This window comes from Lemur catta, chromosome 16 (assembly GCF_020740605.2).
Source record: "Lemur catta isolate mLemCat1 chromosome 16, mLemCat1.pri, whole genome shotgun sequence".
NCBI lineage: Eukaryota > Metazoa > Chordata > Mammalia > Primates > Lemuridae > Lemur > Lemur catta.
This window is the reverse complement of record NC_059143.1, coordinates 26,406,087-26,426,553: the sequence shown is the minus strand read 5'-3', so window position 1 is coordinate 26,426,553 and position 20,467 is coordinate 26,406,087. Positions and strand designations below refer to the sequence as shown.

Here is a 20,467-nt window from a genome sequence, read left to right as displayed (position 1 = left end):
CTCGTATGCTTAGAAAATAATTTAGCAGAAGCAAAAATAAATAAGTACGTAAATAAATAGCCATGTTCAAAAACAAGGTTTATTGCAGTGTTACTTATAAATTTAAAAACTGGAAACTTCTCATGTTTATCAATAGGGGTGTATTTTCATTATTTATAATATATGAATGCAACTATGCATCCTTTAAATATGTTTACGAAGATCATGTTGAAGGAGCAAAATCTTTAGAGTAAAACAAAATGTAAAAATAATGTACGTTGACTTTAGCCACTGAAAACCAATTGTGTGGAGGTGGAATCCAATTTTCTATCCTTTTTCATAAGATGGCATCACCTCTTTGTTTAAAAAGTTTTAACAAGTTATCTAGTTAGCTAAAAAACAAAAACAATGCTACTTTACCAAACTAGAGATAAACATGATATAATATATAATATATATGTAACATGTAATACCTGGTGTATAGATCAGGCACTATATATTAAAATTCTCTCTCTAGAAACACACACACTTATGCAAATGATATATATATTAAAACACTCTATGTGTATATATATGCATACAGATATAGATATATTTCCTGTACCCCACGAGAAAATGGGAGAATAATTTTTGATAACTGCAAGTGCTTCCTGCATCAGAGAGCTCCAACACCCCTGTAGAAAGAAAATCCCCAGGTCTGAGTGGCAGACTCTGTCCTGACTGGAACAAGCAGTGATTCAGAGTGATGACAAAACAATCTGTTTCCACCCACAAAATGGGAGAGAAAAGACCAGGACAGGCCATCATAGGGCTGTTTGTTTTAGAAGGTGAACAAAAAGTGGTTCATTCTGTAAACTGCAAAAGGCACAACCACAGTAAGCCTTGAGAGGCTGGGTGGTGCTCAGATGCACCAGGAAAGGAGGCAGCAAGAGGACCAGGCAAGAGTGGATTCACTGCAAAAGTAGCAACGCTTAAGCTTAGGGACCCCCACTTGCACAGACCCCTCCCAAAGTCCCTGCTTTTCTTACGCGAGTAAATATTTTTCTATCTCATTTTATTTTGTAATTTTTTATTCTTTTCCTTAAAGATGACTTGAAATTTGTGTAAGCTTCAGGCTCATAAAACCTGGATCTGCTGGTGAGACCAGGTACTATATATTAAAACTCTCTTCTCTAAAACTCTCTCTCTTCCTTTTTCTATCTCTCTCTCTACATATATATATTTATGAACTGTATATAGATATATTAAAACTCTATATATAGCTATACAAGGGTTATCTGGAAAGCATCCAGCCATGTAACTGCTCTCATTATATTAACAATGGCTGGATACTTTCTGGACAACCCTCATATATATAAACTGTTAATATATATTAAAACATTCTCTGTATACACACATATTTGTATATATGTATATGTACAGTCACATACACACATACACAGAGAGAGAGAGAGAGAGAATCTACATTACAAAATACCCAATTCAAAGCAGCATCCTTAAACAAAAATCCTAAGAAAAATAGGAGATCCCAAAAGAACAGTTGATGCAAAGTAGGTTGGAAAATAATGTTATCAAGAAATAAAAGAGGAATTAACATTTAAAGAACTCCAACATCAATAACGAAAATTTTCTCAAATCTATTCCATTCAGGAAACCAGGCAGAGCGTCAGAAATGCCATAATGTTGCCGTAGGATTTGCTGACCAATTTGAATTGGTTTTTAGCCTCTTGAAGAAACAAAATCTGCACTTACCTAGTGTTGCCACCAGGTGGTAGACTTGGCTTACTCAGGCGCAGTTATTTTGCAGCACCGTGCTAAACTCACAATGTCTCATTTGATTTTCAAATAATTTTATGAAACAAGTACCATGGTTTTCCTCACTTTTCAGATGAAACTCAGAGATGTTCAATAATTTGTTCATATACGATGGGATGAGGTCTGCCATGATCTTAATTTGGGGATTTGCAAAGAGATATGTAGCACAAAAAGAATTGGAAAAAGAGGCTGAAAGCGTCTGCCAGGTGGATCCTAGATTTCCTTCTGCTTTCAAGGGTGCCCTGAACTCTTCCGTGCAGCAGGAAGAGCCTCAGGCTTTCTCAGAGATGCGAGGTGCTCAGAACACTGCCTGTCCGCTAAAGGTTTTGGACCCTTCATGTTATGACCGTCCTCCAGGGCTGCCCGGCATTCAGTCCTAGCAGTGGCTCTGGATCCGCTGGGTCCCTGTAGCCTGTGCTCTCCTCTGCAGCTCACCGCCTCCCTCCTGGATAAAGGAAAGCTGAGAAAGGTGGGCACAGATGGTCTCGATGGGGTCTTGTGATCTGGGCAGGGTCACTCTAAAGAACAAACGCCACCCACTGGAGCCAGCCTTCTCTCACCAGGCTGAAAGTTTGGAGCATGCTCCAAAGAGCCTTTTCACCTCTCCTCTTGCCAAAAGCTCTGGAGTCCAGAAGTGGTTGAGGTAGGAGTGGGCGTGGCAGCTTCAGCTTGGACAGCTTTGTCATCCCAAGGAGATGGCGCTGCTTTGACCATCTCTATGGGGCTTTCCTTTCCATCCCTCAGGCCAACCTGGTCCCCCCCAGATGTGTCTTTGGCCCCCAGACCTCCATCAAAGCACCATGGTCTTGTGATCATCTAATGGGACCCACCAAGCTCGCTGAATACAAGAACTGTGGCTTTTCCTTTTCTCGTGATCACCATCCAGTGGATGGGAGGCACATGGTGGCCACCACAGCTCATGAACAAACTACTCACTGATACTTATTTCTATAATGTTTTTACATGGATCAAAAGTAAAGCAATCTGTTTTATTTTAATAAACAATAGTGACTTTCCTTGAGTGAAGTGAGCAGAGCATGGATGCTTGAGGGAGAGGCGTGGGTTCAAATCCCAGCCGCAGCAGTTCTGGGACCTGGGGCAAGTGACTTCCCTCTCTGTGCCTCAGTTTCCTCATCTCTAAAATACAGATGATACTAATAGCATATTCCTCCTAAGAGCGTTAAAAGGGTTAAATAATTTAACAATGAAGTGCTTGGAACAGTGCTTACAATTATAATGATTCAGCAATTTATCACGATAGTGAAGAGACAGACCTGGGCTCCAATCTGATCCCTGTTCTGTACAAGTTCTCTGATCTTGATCAGGTAATTTAATCTCCCTAAGCCTTGGTTTCCTCTTCGTAAAATGTACACATAATTATACTTGCCCCTCAGGGTTTTCTGAGAATTAAGTAAGAGTGCCTGGCACATTATATTCATAAGTGTCAAGCAAATATTAAAATATTTTATTTTTATTAAAAAAATAAGGGCATTTTCAATGTACAAAAAAGTATGATCTTAGTAACTCTACTCATCTTCAGTTACTGCAGTCAAAATTCCCATATACTGTCTTGCTACTAAGTCACTAAATGAGCTGTTTTCCTCCATGTTTTATGACAACACAGGGAAGCCACCATGCTTCTGCTGGTAAGATTTAATTATTGCTGAGCAAATGAATAACTCAACAAGTTCAAGCAACTTTATTTTTCAAAAAGGTTAACTTGGTCCACAAAACAAAACATGTTGAAATGGTCCAACTATTATAAATTCAACATAAGCATTTAAATTCCATTGGGATTTCTTAGCTGAAGCCATGTTTCAACAGGTTTTATAAGTTCTTTCTTAAGCTAGGGACTAAACTTTGTGTGTAGTATCATTTTTAAGTGCTTCACTCTAATTTCTAAATAGCAGAGTGACTTGTAGAAAAGGTGATTTCTTCTATGGGAACAATGTTGGAAATAATGACTAGATTATTTCAGTGGTTTCTGTTTACATGTGGGCTTCCCCACTAGACCCTCCGTCAGCTCCTTAAGGGCAGGAACCATGTAAAATGCATCTTTATGTCCCCAACACCAAGCATGGTGCTTGTCACCATGATCAATCAAGGGCTGTTGACCAGAGCTGGTGAAGAAGGCCAAGAGAGGATGATAGTGAGGCAGAGTGGAGCCCAGAGTGGCATCCAGCCAAGGTCTCCAAGGAACGACAAAAGAGTGCTCTAATCTCCCAGAGAGCTGCACAGAACCCCCAGGGCAGAGCGTGTTACAAGAATCTGGGAGAGACGGGCACCATATGTAGCTTTCCCATCAATGCAAAGCCTAGACTCACAGGAGCATTAAGAGAGGCTACACTGAAGATGACAGGAAAGTGACTCCCAGTGCTGGAAGCCAGTTGAAGTCCAAGTGTGTCCTTGGCTTCTTGCAAGAATAAAGTGAAAGTGAGACTTATTCAGAAACTATAGAAAGTCTACTCCACAGAGCAGAGACAAGTTCTCCCTGCAGAACAGAACGGGCCCCATGGTTCCTTTTGCCCTTCTATTTAAGCAATGGCTTAATTATAGGCTAAACAAGGGAAGAAATAGTCATCGAAGGGGCAGTGTGTTCCTGGAATCAGGGTGGTGACACCCTCGATTTCTCCACCATCTTGGTTCTAACCGGTTGGAACTTGCCCTGCCTCCATCCTGTTTTGATCAGGGTAATTTGAAACTTTGTTTTGAGACTTCCTGACTCAGGTAAAGCTACAGCAATGCCCAAAGCAGTACCTGCCAGTTTCCTGTCTCCAAAGGACACCAGGGAAAAGTCTGGAATCCTATACACCAAAGCATTCGAGGTTAATTGTATCTCTGGTAGGGTGGTAGGATAAGAGATTATTTCTCCTTTTATTCATCTCTATTTTTAACTTTCCCACAATGAGCTTACATTCCTGTATCAATTCATTGTTGCTCTTGGATCTACCCTCTGAAAGGTCTTTTCTTTACCATAACCCTCCTTAGCAACTTCTGAAAAGGGCACTTTGGAGAATATGCACTTTTTGGTGGCTGAGTAATTTCTTTTTTCCCATAGGAAGTTGGGAGCCTAGAAGGTTTTTTTATATCCTGGATAGTCAGTCCCTTTTAGTCCAAGCCGGTGATGCTTTTGCTAATACAGATCTCTCAAAAAAAAAGAAAATCTGAATGTTTTTATTTTGATCAATCTATGTATTAAAAAATCACATAAACAATTCTCAGCAAGGATTATGACAAAAAGTTCATAGGGCGGAGCAAGATGGCCAAATAGACACCTCCAGTGATTGTACCTCCACAAAAACACCTAATTCAACAACTAGCCATGAAAGCAAGTACCTTCAGAAAAATAAAAAATCAGGTGAGCGAGATCATACTACCTGGTTTTAACATTACATCAAGGAAAGAGGCACTGAAGAGGGCAGAAAAGACCCTCTCGCATTGCCTACGCCACCCCTCCCCGATCAGCCAGCTGCATGTCCTCCGCATGCCCAGTGAGGGGAGAATCTGTGTGCCCAGGGAAGGGAGAATGGAGTAATTGTGGGGCTTTGCATTGAAATTCAGGGCCGCCCTGGCATAGGGAGCACAGCACAGGGCAGAACTCTGCCAGTGCCCACGGTGGGAGCATTTAGACCAGCCCAGCCAGAAGGAAACCCTCTGCCTCAGAGCCCAAGTCCCCACTAGCCCCACCACCGGCAGAAAAAGCAGCGTGGGGCCTGTATCAAATTCATAAGGTAGAAGGGCCACAAGAGCCACACAGTCCTTGGGCAATTTCTGTGGCTGTGCTGGCTTGGAGCCCGTAGACTTGGGGTGCACATGAGCCCACATCCAGAAAGACAGGTTGCTGTTGCCTGTACTCACAACATGTAAAAACTTTGAGATTTGTTGTTAGAGGTAAATTCAAGGGACATGACATTACCCTTGATTTTTATATTCTTTTAGGACATAGGGCTGAACTCCAAGACGTGGGAACCAAGGAAGTGACACAGAATCATAAATATCCACAAACTCGGAATATGAAACCACTCCACAGAATACACAAAATACATTTTTAGCTGGAACCTCATACAAGAAATATTAAAGTAGACCCTAAAGACAAAATACATTTTAAATTCACTAATTTTAATCTAATAAAATAAACTAATTTGATTAATTGAATCAATCAATTACAAAAACAGGGCCAGCTTTAAATAAAGCCAGTTAGTCAACAAATTTATTGAGCGCCTATTATGTGCCAACACTAGGGATATATTAGTGAAGCAAACAGGCAAGCCCTCGTCCTCATGGAGCTTACAGTCTAATGGAAACAGATCCATGTTAAATTAGTAATTAAAAGTAGATAATTAAATAATTATGCTTCAAAGGAGAAGATTTGCATCAAAATGTCTGAAATCAGTCACAAAAGTATCTACTGCAAAAGAGGACATGGGTGTGGATATGAACAATACGTTTTTATTGTCATTTGTACCTGGAAATCTGTTGACACAGGTGATGCAATTTTTTTGTAGATGTTTTCTTACTTGGCTGCCATCATATTTAATGGGACACATCTGTCAATAGAAGGTCTTGGAAAATGCTGCAGGGTGCCATCTGGAATAGTTTCCTCCTGTGTGAAACTGGCCTGAGCAATTGGATAAATCCATCACTTGAGGGCATTGTTCTTCAATTGGTTAGCTGATGAGGGGAACAGGCCCATATATAGTTGTGTCAATTAACGACAGGGATCATTCTGAGAAATGCGTCTTCGTGTAAACACCATAGAGTGTACTTACACAAACCTAGGTGGTATAGCCTACTGCTTCTAGGCTACAAACCTGTACAGCATGTTACTGTTCTGAATACTGTAGACAATTGTAACACAGTGGTAAGTATTTATGTATCTAAACATATCTAAACATAGAAAAAGTACAGTAAAAATATGGTATTAAAACCTTATGGAACCACCTTTGTATTATTATATGCAGTCCATTTTTGACCAAAACATTTTTACGTGGCATGTGGCTATACAAGATGCAGTAGTGCTGGGTCTTGGAAAAGGCTGAATTTTTAATAAGGAGCTTAAAGTAATAAAACCCCCACCTAACCCCATTTACCGCCTCTTTCACTGATCTCAGGAACCACTAAGCCAGAGGTGTACTTGTTAGCCTTAATTGTGCACACATGAGGGTGCGAGCCCGAGGCACCATCTCCACAGTCCTTGAGAACAGAGCACACCTGATCTTTCAAATCCCTACAGATGAGATAATGAAACAGACTCGGAACAAATGAGGCAGGGAAGCCTGAGCGTGGTGCGCTAACAACTGAGTAGCAGAGAGACAGGGTGGCACTGGCTTTAGGAAGATGCTGTGGGCAGTGGTGGGCAGGGGTTTGTCCAGAAAAAACTGGACAAATGCAGTGGTCCAAGTGGAAGGTGCTGGAGGGACCAGCATCGCACGTGGACACCAAGCTTCAGAAGGACACTGGCAGAGCAGGTGCAGAGTTGGATATGCTCACTCTGCATTGCTCCAGAAGACAAGGCAAGACTCAAGGCTGGGAGTCATAGGGAGGCAGATACAAGCTCAGTACAGGAAGAACTTTCTAGAATTTCAATGGGATGTGTAACTTCATTAGAGAGTTAGCTTTCCTCACTGAAAATACTCAGCTGGAGGCTGCAGGATCCCTGAACGCCAAAGTTCCTCTCTGAGGTGGATGGACCAACACCAGCCCATGGGCTGCTTGCATATGCACCACCGTCACCGAGTGTAACTTCAGGCTTGTGAGCAATCCTCGGTGCATCAACTCAAAAGCAGACAGGGGTGGTGGCCAGGGATGGAAAGTAAGAAGAAAGTGTTGCTGGATAGTGCCTTTGCTCAGAACATAAATATCCTGGCTGAAACTCCCCTCAAGGAATGTCACCCACTGGGCCCCTGAGCACAAACTCACCCCAGCATGTACATGGCAGGACAGGGGCACCTTCTCATACCCTCAAGATCACTGGGCACAGACTCCCTTCCTCAGCACAAAGGGTTGGAAAGAACCTAAAGATTCTTTCTAAAGACAAGCTAACCACATGGGAAAATGGCAAAATAGGGACCTAGAGTAGGTTAAATATTCCCAGTGAGCTGCGTTAACAATTTCATCTGATTACAAATGCTCATATTTCAAATACATCCAGGAGCCGGCTGGGTGTGGGTGCAGCATTCAGTCCTGAGGCCTCAGAACTGCTGTCTGAGCGCAGCCCCGGCAGATGCAAATGCGCAGGGTGAGATGTCAAAGGCAGGAGGAAGCAGGTGAGAGCATTCCCTGTCTGCAAAGCAAAAGCGCTCTCATTCAAAAGACCGAGTTCTACTGAACCAAGTTGCAGACCTTAACAATAGTAGAAATAAATGTAAAAGAGAAACTTTAATGTATGCTAGAAAAAAATTTTAAGAGATAACATCTTGGTGTTCCTCGGAAGCAGGTATGTTATGGCATTCCACGTTCTCTTTCAACACAGGCAGCACCTGAGATCCTACAGACAGGAAACACGGAGAAGATGAATCCAAAGACGTATGCATCAGGTACACTCCAAAGTTCACCTGTGAACAAAACAACAGCAGCAGCAACAAAAAGAGCTAGATTATTCTGGCAGTTAAAATAATTTTGCAAATAGTAATGTCTAAAAGGAAGTCAGATCTTTAAAGACATGTTCTGGGACAGATGGATATTTTATCTGTTATGTAGAATACAGTGGAACAAGAGAAGAATCCTAATTTCAGACCCCAAAGATTCTCATTCTAAGGGTGTCCTTTCCCTGCAGCCACCCCACACCTCTTTCGTGCTAGACACTTTCCCTTTATCTCTTTCCCACACACCCTGAGCTTCCTGCGGGAGGACCTTCTTCCTACTCTCAGCCTCTGACCACTGCCAGGCCAATTTCCTCTCTGTTCCCTGATGTAAAAACTATATGGGAAAATAACACCAAAATTCTACGTGTTCCTTGAGAACAAGTGATGTAAGTGCATTTCTTCAAATGCTCCTGAAGAAAGATGGAAGGTCCAAAATGAAGAATTATGTAAGTCTGCTCAAGGTGAGCCATCAATGCGGGGAGCCATTAAGAACCCTTCCGAGGACTTGCTGTGCTCCCCGATCTGTTAGTTCCTGTGATAATATCTGCGGGTCCTCTCATGTTCCAGGCCCCAGGCTACGGGATGGGGCCAAGTTAATTCCTCAATACTTGTGCACATGTGGGTGAAGAGTGCATGAGTACTCTCTGCACTCTTATTGCAACTTTTCTGTGAACTAAAATTATTCTAAAATTTAAAAATAAAATATTTGTGCATATGAGAATTGCAGTGATGCTGAGAAACACTACTCCCGTGCACCAGAGTATTTGTGCCCATCCATCCCTTCTCCTGACAACCCGCATGGGACAGGCTCAAGGTGCCCTAGTGAACACCACCTGCATCAACCAACATGCTGTTATAACATTCAAATGTAACATTCTGCAGACCGTACCCATCCCCCATCTGTAAGAAGACTTGTGTAAATCAAATACTGTGAAACAAAACCCCAGGTTTTTTTGTTTTGTTTTGTTTTGTTTTTTTGAGACAGAGTCTCGCTCTTTTGCCCTGGCTAGAGTGCTGTGGCGTCAGCCTAGCTCACAGCAACCTCAAACTCCTGGGCTTAAGCAATCCTTCTGCCTCAGCCTCCAGAGTAGCTGGGACTACAGGCATGTGCCACCATGCCTGGCTAATTTTTTTCTCTATATATATTTAGCTGTCCAAATCATTTCTTTCTATTTTTATAGAGACGGGGTCTCACTCTTGCTCAAGCTGGTCTCGAACTCCTGACCTCAAGCAATCCTCCTGCCTCGGCCTCCCAGAGTGCTAGGATTACAGGCATGAGCCACAGCACCCGGCCCAAAACCCCAGTTTTAAAGAAGCACAGGAAGCAGTACAGAACATTTTACCAGAAATTAACCTGCCAGCTTCTTATTGGAAATAGATTAAATGTTTGCATTATTTCTGTTAATTTTCAAAAATTGTTCTATGAGCCTGACTGCTTACTTGGCTTCCTGGAATTCTTTGCAAACAAAAACTCCTAATAGAAAGTGTGAGCCTGAAAATAAATCTTTCTAAGGAATTAACATATTAGAAGTTCAGTTTTTATAATTTGGAACCCATAACAACATTTAGTTATTTTAACCCTCAACAAGATGAACTTGCAGGCTGAATTGAATGTATTTACTGACTCTTCTATGCAGTTATTCTATTCACAGTAAGGTGTTTTACTCTTCATGAGACCTCTGAGGTGAAGAAAATAATAATCAAGACAATAGAGTTACTTATTTATTTATTTATTTATTTATTTAGAGACAGAGTCTCACTCTGTTACCCAGGCTAGAGTGAGTGCCATGGTGTCAGCCTAGCTCACAGCAACCTCAAACTCCTGGGCTCAAGCGATCCTCCTGCCTCTCAAGTAGCTGGGTGGGACTACAGGCATGCGCCACCATGCCCGGCTAATTTTTTCTATATATATTTTTAGCTGTCCTTATAATTTCTTCCTATTTTTAGTAGAGACGGGGTCTCGCTCTTGCTCAGGCTGGGGTCAAACTCCTGAGCTCAAACAATCCACCCACCTCAGCCTCCCAGAGTGCTAGGATTATAGGCGTGAGCCACTGAGCCCGGCCTACTTATTTATTTTTGATACTCCATAGCTCTTCAACAAGATTTGAGAGCATAAAAAATGTGTGTAATTTTTAAAAAGTGAGGAATGGAAAGTGAGGAAAGGAAAAATAAGATGGAACCACAAACAAAGTCAGAACCTTAGTGTTGGCCCATCAGCTTTAGATGGTGCAGTAAATCCTCCACTTTCAGAAATTACTCAGCACTATCGTGAGTAGAGTTCTAACTTTGGTCACGCACCAGGATCTTAAAACAGGGTATCATATTTTACAATCGTACTTACCTTTCTCTCGCGACTCTCAGAAAGTGTTTGGAAAACACCTTGGTTTCGTTGCCCAGTTTGCTGATCAATGCAAATCATCTGACATCTGTGGCAAGGCTCCAAAACCTGGCAGGTGAGAACGGAAAATACGGTGTTGCCAAAAAAGTGACCAGATCCTCGTACTTTGCAGGGAGGAAGAACCACAGAAGTGGCCCCTCTTCACCGTGCCTGCTGGGGAATCACCCGCATTTATGCGTCAGCTGAAAGGCTGCTGCTTAATGGCTTTGGAGGAAAAGAAAAGAGTGGTTGAGAATTTTGATGGCTTCCAGGGAATGTTGGGAAATGGATTTGGGGAAGAAAAACATGCAGTGACTGGGAAGACAAATTGGAAAAAGAGAAACAGCCACAGACCCAGCGCTGAGCCCCTGGGAGAAAGTCATCAAAAAGAACCTTCATGTGTCCTTGGATCCAGCAAATTCACATCTACAAATGTAACATAAGAAAGGAACCAGACATCCAAACACAGAGTCATGTACAAGGATTTGTGCTCACATTATTAATAATAGGGAAAACATGGTAACATTTAAACATCATACAGTAGAGAGAAATGGTTAAGCAAACCATGTATTTATATAGTATACATCATGCAGTTATTAAAATTAATCTATAAAGGCCTTTAAATAAAATGGGGAAATATTTAATTTTATAATTGAAATAAGCAGAAAAAATTATATATGTATTTTTATATGTGTGCATGTGTATATATCCATACATGCATACATCTACACACCACACACATGTAATATGTAAAACAGTATACAGCTTCTTAACACAGCTCATACTGTATGGTAGAACTTCTACACTGGGTTGTCTGCCGTGAGCATTTATTGCTTTTATATTGAGAAAATCCTCCCATAAATGTAAACATAAAGAAAGAAAATATGCAGCTCAGCAGTGTCTGATGCTTCTTTTACTGCACACATAAAAAGTGCAAAGGCACTTGATTTTTTTATAACCCTTTTCTCCCAGGCTCACTCATGGGCGAATACAAATTGTGCGCTGAAATTGGAAACACTCACCTAATCTGGATGTGTCTCGGCCTGTTCCTCTTACTCATGTGAAAGTTGCAGATACCAGGATGAAATCACTCTTGTCAGACCCAAATGAACTGGAGCCCAGAAAGCACGAAGGAGGAGGGCTCATGCTGGCCTGTCTCAGATAAGAACTGTCTCAAGGACTTTCTAAAATAACCCAGCAAGAAATTCCTCCTTGTCTTTCATGCACCTCATGCTTCTCACGACCTACATTTTGCACGTATGCACGTATTTTTACAACCAGGCTTATCACTGCATGTTCTTTAGGGCTGCAGCCATTCAGATAAGATGCTCTTGAAAAAACAGTTGCCCAGTGACAGCATCTCCACCCAGGAGCTGACGCCAACTCTGGCGTTGAGCCTCTGGAACCAATGAACTCTGTTTTGTTTTGTTTTGTTTTGTTTTTTTGAGACACAGTCTCGTTCTTGCCCAGGCTAGAGTGCCGTGGCGTCAGCCTAGCTCACAGCAACCTCAAACTCCTGGGCTTAAGCGATCCTCCTGCCTCAGCCTCCCGAGTAGCTGGGACTACAGGCATGCGCCACCATGCCTAGCTAATTTTTTTCTATTTTTAGTTGTTTGGCTAATTTCTTTATATTTTAAGTAGAGACGGGGGTCTCACTCTTGCTCAGGCTGGTCTCGAACTCCTGACCTCCCAGAGTGCTTGGATAACAGGCATGAGCCCCCATACCCAGCCCAATGAACTCTGTTTCTAAGGCAGCTTATATGAATATTTTCTTTTTGCCAACAAAAGCTTCCCCCCCTACTCTCCCCTTTTTGGGTGCATCTGTGACTTGTCATAGCTGGGCATACTGTTTATAATCCTCTTTGCTTACTCCCAAATAAATTCATCATATTAGGAGATAATTTTCTCTGATTTTTTTTTTAAGGTTGACACTCACATGCTGGCTCTGGACATAAAAGCAGTGGAAACATAACCCCCCAGGGTACCAAAGTCAAGATTCCCAGGCCACATAAGCAGCCAGTCTGTGCTGGAAAGGAGCTCTGCCCAGGACTCGGCAGACCTGTGACCTTCCCAGGCCTCATTTTGTCATCCAGCTTCTTAGCTGGATTTGATGAGGATTCCAGACACTATTTTGAGGATGCTGGGCCCAGGCTTGGCACTCAGTCATGCTCAAAAGTGGACACTGGCCGGGCGCGGTGGCTCACGCCTGTAATCCTAGCACTCTGGGAGGCCGAGGCGGGAGGATCACTCAAGGTCAGGAGTTTGAAACCAGCCTGAGCAAGAGCGAGACCCCGTCTCTACTAAAAATAGAAAGAAATGATCTGGACAGCTAAAAATATATATAGAAAAAATTAGCCAGGCATGGTGGCACATGCCTGTAGTCCCAGCTACTTGGGAGGCTGAGGCAGGAGGATCGCTTAAGCCCAGGAGTGTGAAGTTGTTGTGAGCTACGCTGATGCCATGGCACTCTAGCCCGGGTAACAGAGTGAGACTCTGTCTCAAAAAAAAAAAAAAAGTGGACACTGTCACTGTGATGCACAAGGATGCCTATGATGGAATGAGGATTTTGTGAGATCACAACGTTGTGCCCTCAAAGAGCCAGAGGGGCTCTCAGTGTAAGAACCCTCTTAACTTCTCCACCTGAAAGTGGCTCATCCCCTGGGCCTGGCTCCTGCGGAAAGGACGCCAGGGCCCAGGCTCCAGATGCCACTCCATAAACCATACCTTCTGTAAACTCCTGCCACTGGGGTGAAAAGGCCCTCCTAAAACAGTGTCTCAAACTGGCAGAAGGAGGGACATTTTCCAGAAACTCTTTTCAAATACCAATACAAAGAAAACAATTTTCTTAACATGTTGTCATTCTTAAATTTTTTTTCTTGTACTCTTACCAATTAATATTCTAAAAATGTGTTTACTAGCACATATGTCCATTAAAAATTAAGTCAAACAATACAGAAGCTTGATGAATTAAAAGAGAAAGCACTAGGCAGTGGTCCTCTCCCCATCCGCAGGGACAAGTGCTGCTAATGTGACCAAAGACCATCTCAGACCATGACGTATAACTGTACACTCACTGACATCTGAGAGCCCTCTTAGGTTTCCTTTATTTTATTATTATTTTTTTTTTTTAGGATAGAGTGCAGTGGTGGGATCATAGCTCACTGTAACCTTGAACTCCTGGGCTCAAGTGATCCTCCTACCTAAGCCTCCCCAAAGTTCTGAGATTACAGAGGTGAGCCACTGCTCCCAGCCAGGGTTCTTTCTGTATCAATTACTCCACAATACATGACAGACATCCTTCCACATCACGTGTGGAGCTGCCTCATCCTCACATTTTACAGTTTTACGATAGATGGCCTGGCTTTGTCGTGGGTTAATACACTTAGCTCTTCTCCTTTGAAGCCATGTGAATAGTTTCTAATGCTTTGCTGTTAGCAATAATTTTTCAGTAAAGGCCTAATTCACATAATTGTCTTTCCTATTTGGATTTTCTTTTAGGATCAATCCCCCAAAATGAGATTATAAGGCCAATAGGGATAAAAGTATTTACGACTTGATAATACCCACTAAAAAATTACTTTCCAGAAAGAGATGAGCTAGTTTCATTGTAACTGTCAGCGCTGAGTGTTATCATCAACAGACATTTTTAAGCATTTGCTTTTTTGAAAGTCATGATATTAACCATACCTTATACTTTTTAATGCCTGCACTGGACTACATTGTATAGATATAGCATAATTTATTTAACCAACCTCTCTGTGGTAGATATTTAGGATGTTGCCCAATTTTTCATAATTATAAAAATCGTACAATAAGTCATCTTGTAATATATCTTTGCATACTTGTATTTTTTATGGGATATATTTCTATAAGTGAAATTATCGGGTCAAAGAGCATGCATATTTTAACTGTTATTAGTTGCAGTTTATTAAGAACAGTGACCTAAATAATAGTTCTAGTTCTGTTTCCCTCCTTCTTTCTTTTCTTTCTTTTTCTTTCCTCCCTCTCTGAACATGTATTACATATTCAGTGTCTACTTTGTGCCAGGCAGGATACATAAGAGCAGGTGTTTTTAAAACATGGCAGAGACATGGGGATAGAAAATAAGGAACAGTAAGTAAGGATGGAGGGATGAGGGAAACAGCAGGAGGGCTGTGCCAGAGCTGGGTTTGTGGGAGAAAAAAGAGATTGTTTTTCAAGGGGGAGCGGCCAGAGTAAAAGAAACTCTGGGGAGTTATATGGATAAAAATAGATCACTGGGACATTATATTGTGTCATGCAATTCATCCCCTCCACCTCAGCTCTCTGCAATTCTTTAATAAAGATTCAAATTATCATTTACTGCTTTTCTGCATGTTAGAGTGGTGTTCCTTTTGAGTTCCTTTTGGACACAAGGTAAGCGCTGTTATAGTCAGGTTACACCAGGGGTCCAACCTATGATGAGTTGTATAATTATTTTACATTACAATGTAATAATGATAGAAATAAAGTACACAATCAATGTAATGTGCTTGAATCATCCTGAAACCACCCCCCTCCCCATACCCGGTCCATGGAAAAGTTGTCTTCCATGAAAATGGTCCCTGGTGCCAAAAAGATTGGGGATTGCTGGTTTACACCACTGGCTACTTACACTACTACAGGTTGAACATCCCTTATCCAAAATACATGGAACCAGAGTGTTTTGGATTTTGGATTTTTTTTGAATTTTGGCATATTTTCATTCTATGTGTGTGTGTATGTGTATATATGTGTGTGTGTATATATAAAAACTGGTACACTTACCAGTTGAGCATCCCTAATCTGAAAATCTGAAATCCGACATGCTCTGATGAGCACTTCCTTTGAGTGTCAAGTTCGTGCTCAATAAGTTTTAGATTTTGGAGCATTTCAGATTTCATATTTGTGGATTAGGGATACCCAATCTGTATTATAAAAATAATTTCAGCCCCCACTGAAGGACTGAGCACATTCTCTGCAGATGACCCGCCCTTCTGTCCTAGCTACTCCTTACCTTCCTGGCCATTTATTCCCTCAGCTGTTACTCATTGAGCACTGACTTTGGGCCAGGGCTGTTCTAGTTCCTGGGGGTACAGCAGGGAACAAAATAGACTTGGTTTCCACCTCTGTGTGTGCTGAAGGAATAAACAGATGCCCTGCAGAGCATGACCGTCCTTACCCTGGTCAGGGACATCCTTTCCAAGGAAGTGACATCTGAGCCGAGACCCTGAAGCCACATGCCAGGCAGAAGAGCCAGCAAGGGCAGAGGCGCTGTGGTGGGAAGGTTGGCTCCTTTAGGGGTCTGATTTCACAGGGCTGTGTGAGGAGTACAGATTTTAGCCTAAGACTTTTCTCCTCTTTCTCACATCTTTGAAGCCCACAGCAAAGGTTTTGGGAGCCCAAAGCCTGGGGAGACAGGACATCCTGGTGGCTTTGCCTCTGACTGCAATCTGCCTGCCAGCCACCAGCAAAGGCAGAAGGCAGAGCTATAGAGGAGGGGAGGTGGCCATGGGCACTGAGCACCGCCAGGCTTCTGGATCACCTTCCACGAGCTCCAGACTGCCAGAAAGTCTAACAAGTTTCAGGAGGATGATGTTCTCATGGACACATCCTTTCCAAGAAAACAGAATTTTAGGCCTGGACACAATGACAGCGTAGAGGCAGTGCCGAACCCTCTGATGGTATGTATGGGGCCACACTCACTGCTCCTCATGTGAAACTGACGGCTGCCACCCTCTTGGGGAGTAAAGGATGGATCATTCCACAGGGTGACCTGGCATGCTGAGGTCACATCTGCCAAGATTTTGTGGGTAAGAGATAAAGACATGGGGGAGGGGAGGATTCCCACCGGCCACTGTCCAGGTCTGCGATTGAGGTCAATCTTCATTGACAACCCTTGAGGAAGGATAATAGAAGCTCCCAAAACTCACCTGGAAACGCAAGGAACCAATTGAAATCTCATCCCATTTCTCTTCTTCGAAAGCCTTCGTTCCATTGGTAATAATATTGGCACGAAAACGCAAGATGAGATCTTTCATGGGGAATAATTCCCCCTTTCCATTCTGGTCACTGTTTAAGACATACCAAAAAGAGTAAATGGAAGGAGGATGGCGGATAACTGTATTGCTGTGACAATTCAACTTGCCTGCATGACATGCCTGACCTCATCAGCTCTACTCTGGCCTGAGGCCCGGATGGGCAGAACAAGCTTTTACCCTGAGTGCAAGGCCAAGAGACACCCACCTGGCACACAGACATCACGGCTCCCTGGGATATGGTCCCACCTCCAGGGAGAGGCCCACAAAAGCCAGGCCAAGGGACCCTGGAAACCTGATGAACCCTGCTGTAGTGAAGGAACTTCCGAGAACATACCGGTTCTATAAGGTGGGGCAGGGTAAGGCATTCAAAGAGCTGTCGACGGGCTTAATTCCCAAGGACCTAAAAAGCACCAAAAGCTCACACTCTTTTTGGATATTAAAACCCAAAAATATAGAGCGGATAATATTTCCTACCTTCCATCCTATTTGCTATTTTAACTAGCATATGGTATTTTTGTGATTCTTGTTTGAAATTTAAGTCTACTGCCATGAGGTCCTGCAAAATGATCCTCTGCACCTCTGTGCACCCCCCACCCAGAGGGATGCACTGAAAACACATCTTAAAACTTCTCCAGCAAAAGAGCACATGCTATGTGAGCCCATTATATTAAGTTCAAGAAGAGGAGAAACTGTCTACTGTGAAAGATGTCAAAACAGTGGTGACCTTTGGTGAGGCTGACTAAGAGGGAATACAAGCCAGGATTCTGGGGTTCATTCTCTGCTTGTTCTGAGTAGTGGTTACATGGGCGTGTACATCTGTAAAAATTCATTGAGCTGTGTACTTATGATTTTTGTACTTTCTTGTGCTTCAATAAAAATTTGTTTTGAATCAAGTTGGCTGGGGGAAAATCCTTGAGCATGGTTAGAATTTGCCCTGGAGACAGAACTTAAAGACTCCGGGGTCAGGGAAGAAGGGATCCCAAGGCTATTTTGCAGTCCCTTTTGAATGGCAAATGGCATGTGAAAAGCCAAGGACCAGAATAACCAAGTCTAGCTTTGCCACTAACTACGTGCAGCTCCCGTAACCTATGAGGACCGCAGTTTCCTCGTCTGTAATGAAAGGGTTGGCACTTTGCAGTCCTCAAACCCTTTGCTTCTGAATTTTCTCTCCAGGCTATAAACCCTCCCTTTGTGCTTTGTAAAGGGGAAATTTTATGTTCAAAACTATTGCAGTCGGCATATGCACGATAGAGCCCCTCAAATTTGCAAATAGAGCACAGGGAACCAGTAATCAGGGGCCCCTGGGACCCTCACCCTGTTTTAGGCACAGAGCTATTCCTCTGTCCTTGGACCACCTGCCTGGAACCAGCCAGTGGGGAAAGTGGCCCCTGGTAGGAACAGAGGTTGCCTCCAGCCTGCCCCTGCCTCCTGTCTTTCCACACCAAGAATCCCAGAAAACTGCAGTCCCACTTTCTCTGGGGCTTGGGTGCCTGAGGAGGAGGGTCCCTCAGTGCTGGGAGAACTGAGTGAACACGCAAGGACCATATGGCTGGGTCACACTTCTGCTCCCAAGGAGGGTGAGCAGGCCACAGCACAGGAACACTGTTGTATGTTTTCGTTAATGTCTAGAAAGAGGAATTATTACTACAAACAGCCCACCCCTGTATAGGTGGAGAAGGGGCCGTGGGTCATTTTTATTTCACTGTATTTGTACATGTTTGCAAGTGTGCACATGAACACGTGGCAGGTTAGAGTCACAGGATTCACGGCTCACGGCGCTTGTAACGTAAGCACCCTCCTTCCTGGCCTGTGGACTAGGAACGAGAAGCCCCCCATCCCAGTCACGGCTCTGGCATAACAGCTGAGTGATTTTCCCTAATTGCCTGGCAACCTTGGGACTTCAGTTTGCTCTAAAGAACAATGAGGGGGTTGGTCCAGCCAATAGCCTTTCTGGAGGAGAACTCCTGACACTGCCAGGGCCCTTGAGGGAGCCAAGAGTGGCAGTGAGCCCGCAGGGGTGCTAGTTCCATCCGATGGTGCATCTTACAAATAAATTGAACCTGCAATGGCAACTTAAAAAGCTTTCATAACCACTCATTTTTCAGCCCTTGAAGTGGCTGTGTGAAGTAGGGCAGGACTCCCAGGGGACAGGGGACAGTGGGAGGGTAGACAATGACACTGGGTCAAATTAGTGGCAATTTGATGAAAGCAAATGTTAAGAAATGAAATGATTAAAAAACAAGAGCTAAGGGTTCTCCACTAAGGATCTTGAGGATGTCAAGAAGGACCATTGGAAAATAAAAGAGAAGCCTGTTAAAGAATAATGGAAACTGGCTGAAAGGGCCTGTTTTCCTCTGTAAGAGGAGTAGGGGCTGGACTCCACGACTCCCCAGGGAGGAGCGGGCCCCTGCTCCCAGGAGCAAGTGGCTATGCTTGTCTGCTAGTCCCAAGGTAAGAGATCTCACCTGGCGTTTAACTGCTGGTGAAGTTCCGAAATGCTTGATGTGTTTACCAGCAGATACTGTGCTTTATTCACCAGAGAAAGGGTGGCTGCTGTCCCAGGACATTGATCTGAAAATGATGGAGCATTTAAAAGAAGAGTTGCTTTCTTGGAATGCAAACGAATCATGTTTCCATGGACGTGCATTTTTAAAAAGGTAGAGACTATTTCTACAAGGAGGAAAAAGAAGTGATGCCCTGGCAATAATAAAAAATTTCTAAGTATGACTCAAACCTCTCAAAAACAGGAAAAAAAAACAAAACCCTGAGTTCCTAGAATACTCTGTTTAAAATAACCTGGAGAAATATAACAACAATAAAATGCTAAGGTGAAATTGTTACAGCAAAGATGACTGGGAGGCAAGACTCAGCACAGGATGGGCGCAGGGTTGAAGCCAGGTGCGCCCCTCCCAGAGACAGGGCAAGGCAGGGGCCCTTGGTGAGGGTGACAGGCCCAGGAAGATCTTCTGAATCTAAGCAGGGAAAGGATGTTTGCCCTTGGGCAGTTGTGAGATATTGACTTTAGAAATAAATAGCCAGCCTGTCACCTGGCTTCCATCTCCCCTTGGTGGGCTCATCATCACTATCATTACCCAACATGTTGATGAAAAGATTTCCTTGGGCCAGGCCCTAGTGAGCTGTCTCCAAACTAAGTTTGCACACAAGAATGAATACTTGTAAGAGAACTGCCGTCCAGATCCTGTACTTGCATATATCCTCTTTGCTAAAACGGCTCCTCCAGAGAAGGGAGGTGCACTCCCAGCCCCCTCCACAAAGACCCTTCTCCCACTTCACAGAGGAAAGACCACAGGTCTCCTAAGGCACAGTGCCCCTGGGGGATAAAGATCTCCAGGGTGGAAAACAAAAGCCCCATTCAAAACCCGGGAGTCTGTGCTGAGAAAATGAAGTCTCTAAAGCCTGGGTGAATGATCCTCCTGTAGGTCAGATGGATTCCAATTCTTTGCTATCCACAAAACTGCAGAACCTAATTAAGTTGTCAAGTGACAGATGATTAAAGGCATTTCAATCTTAGATCCCAGAGCTTCCTCACGTAACTCAGAAGAAAGGTTTGAGTGGGGTACATTATCCAAACTCCTTCCTTCCCTAGCTCTTTATTTAAAGTTTCTCATAAGAAACCTAATGCTGGGTACCAGTTATTTTGGCTGTAAGTGACA

At 43.2% G+C, this 20,467-nt stretch overlaps 1 protein-coding gene across 2 annotated transcripts in view; it reads right to left on the bottom strand.

Annotated features, from left to right (window-relative positions):
• Nucleotides 1-8,153: 8,153 nt before the first annotated feature.
• MOCOS (molybdenum cofactor sulfurase) overlaps nt 8,154-20,467 on the bottom strand; it is a 42,110-nt gene continuing 29,796 nt past the window's right edge. Inside the window, exons 12-15 of one of the 2 annotated variants that reach the window (XM_045527655.1) lie at nt 19,259-19,364; nt 16,686-16,824; nt 10,720-10,824; nt 8,154-8,348 (exon numbers count right to left, since the gene is read on the bottom strand). In XM_045527655.1, the coding sequence (XP_045383611.1) occupies nt 8,196-8,348; nt 10,720-10,824; nt 16,686-16,824; nt 19,259-19,364 (503 nt within the window). In that variant the 3' untranslated portion in view covers nt 8,154-8,195. Of the gene's footprint in view, nt 8,349-10,719; nt 10,825-16,685; nt 16,825-19,258; nt 19,365-20,467 lie in introns of those variants that run through there. The other variant, XM_045527656.1, reaches the window with a different exon arrangement.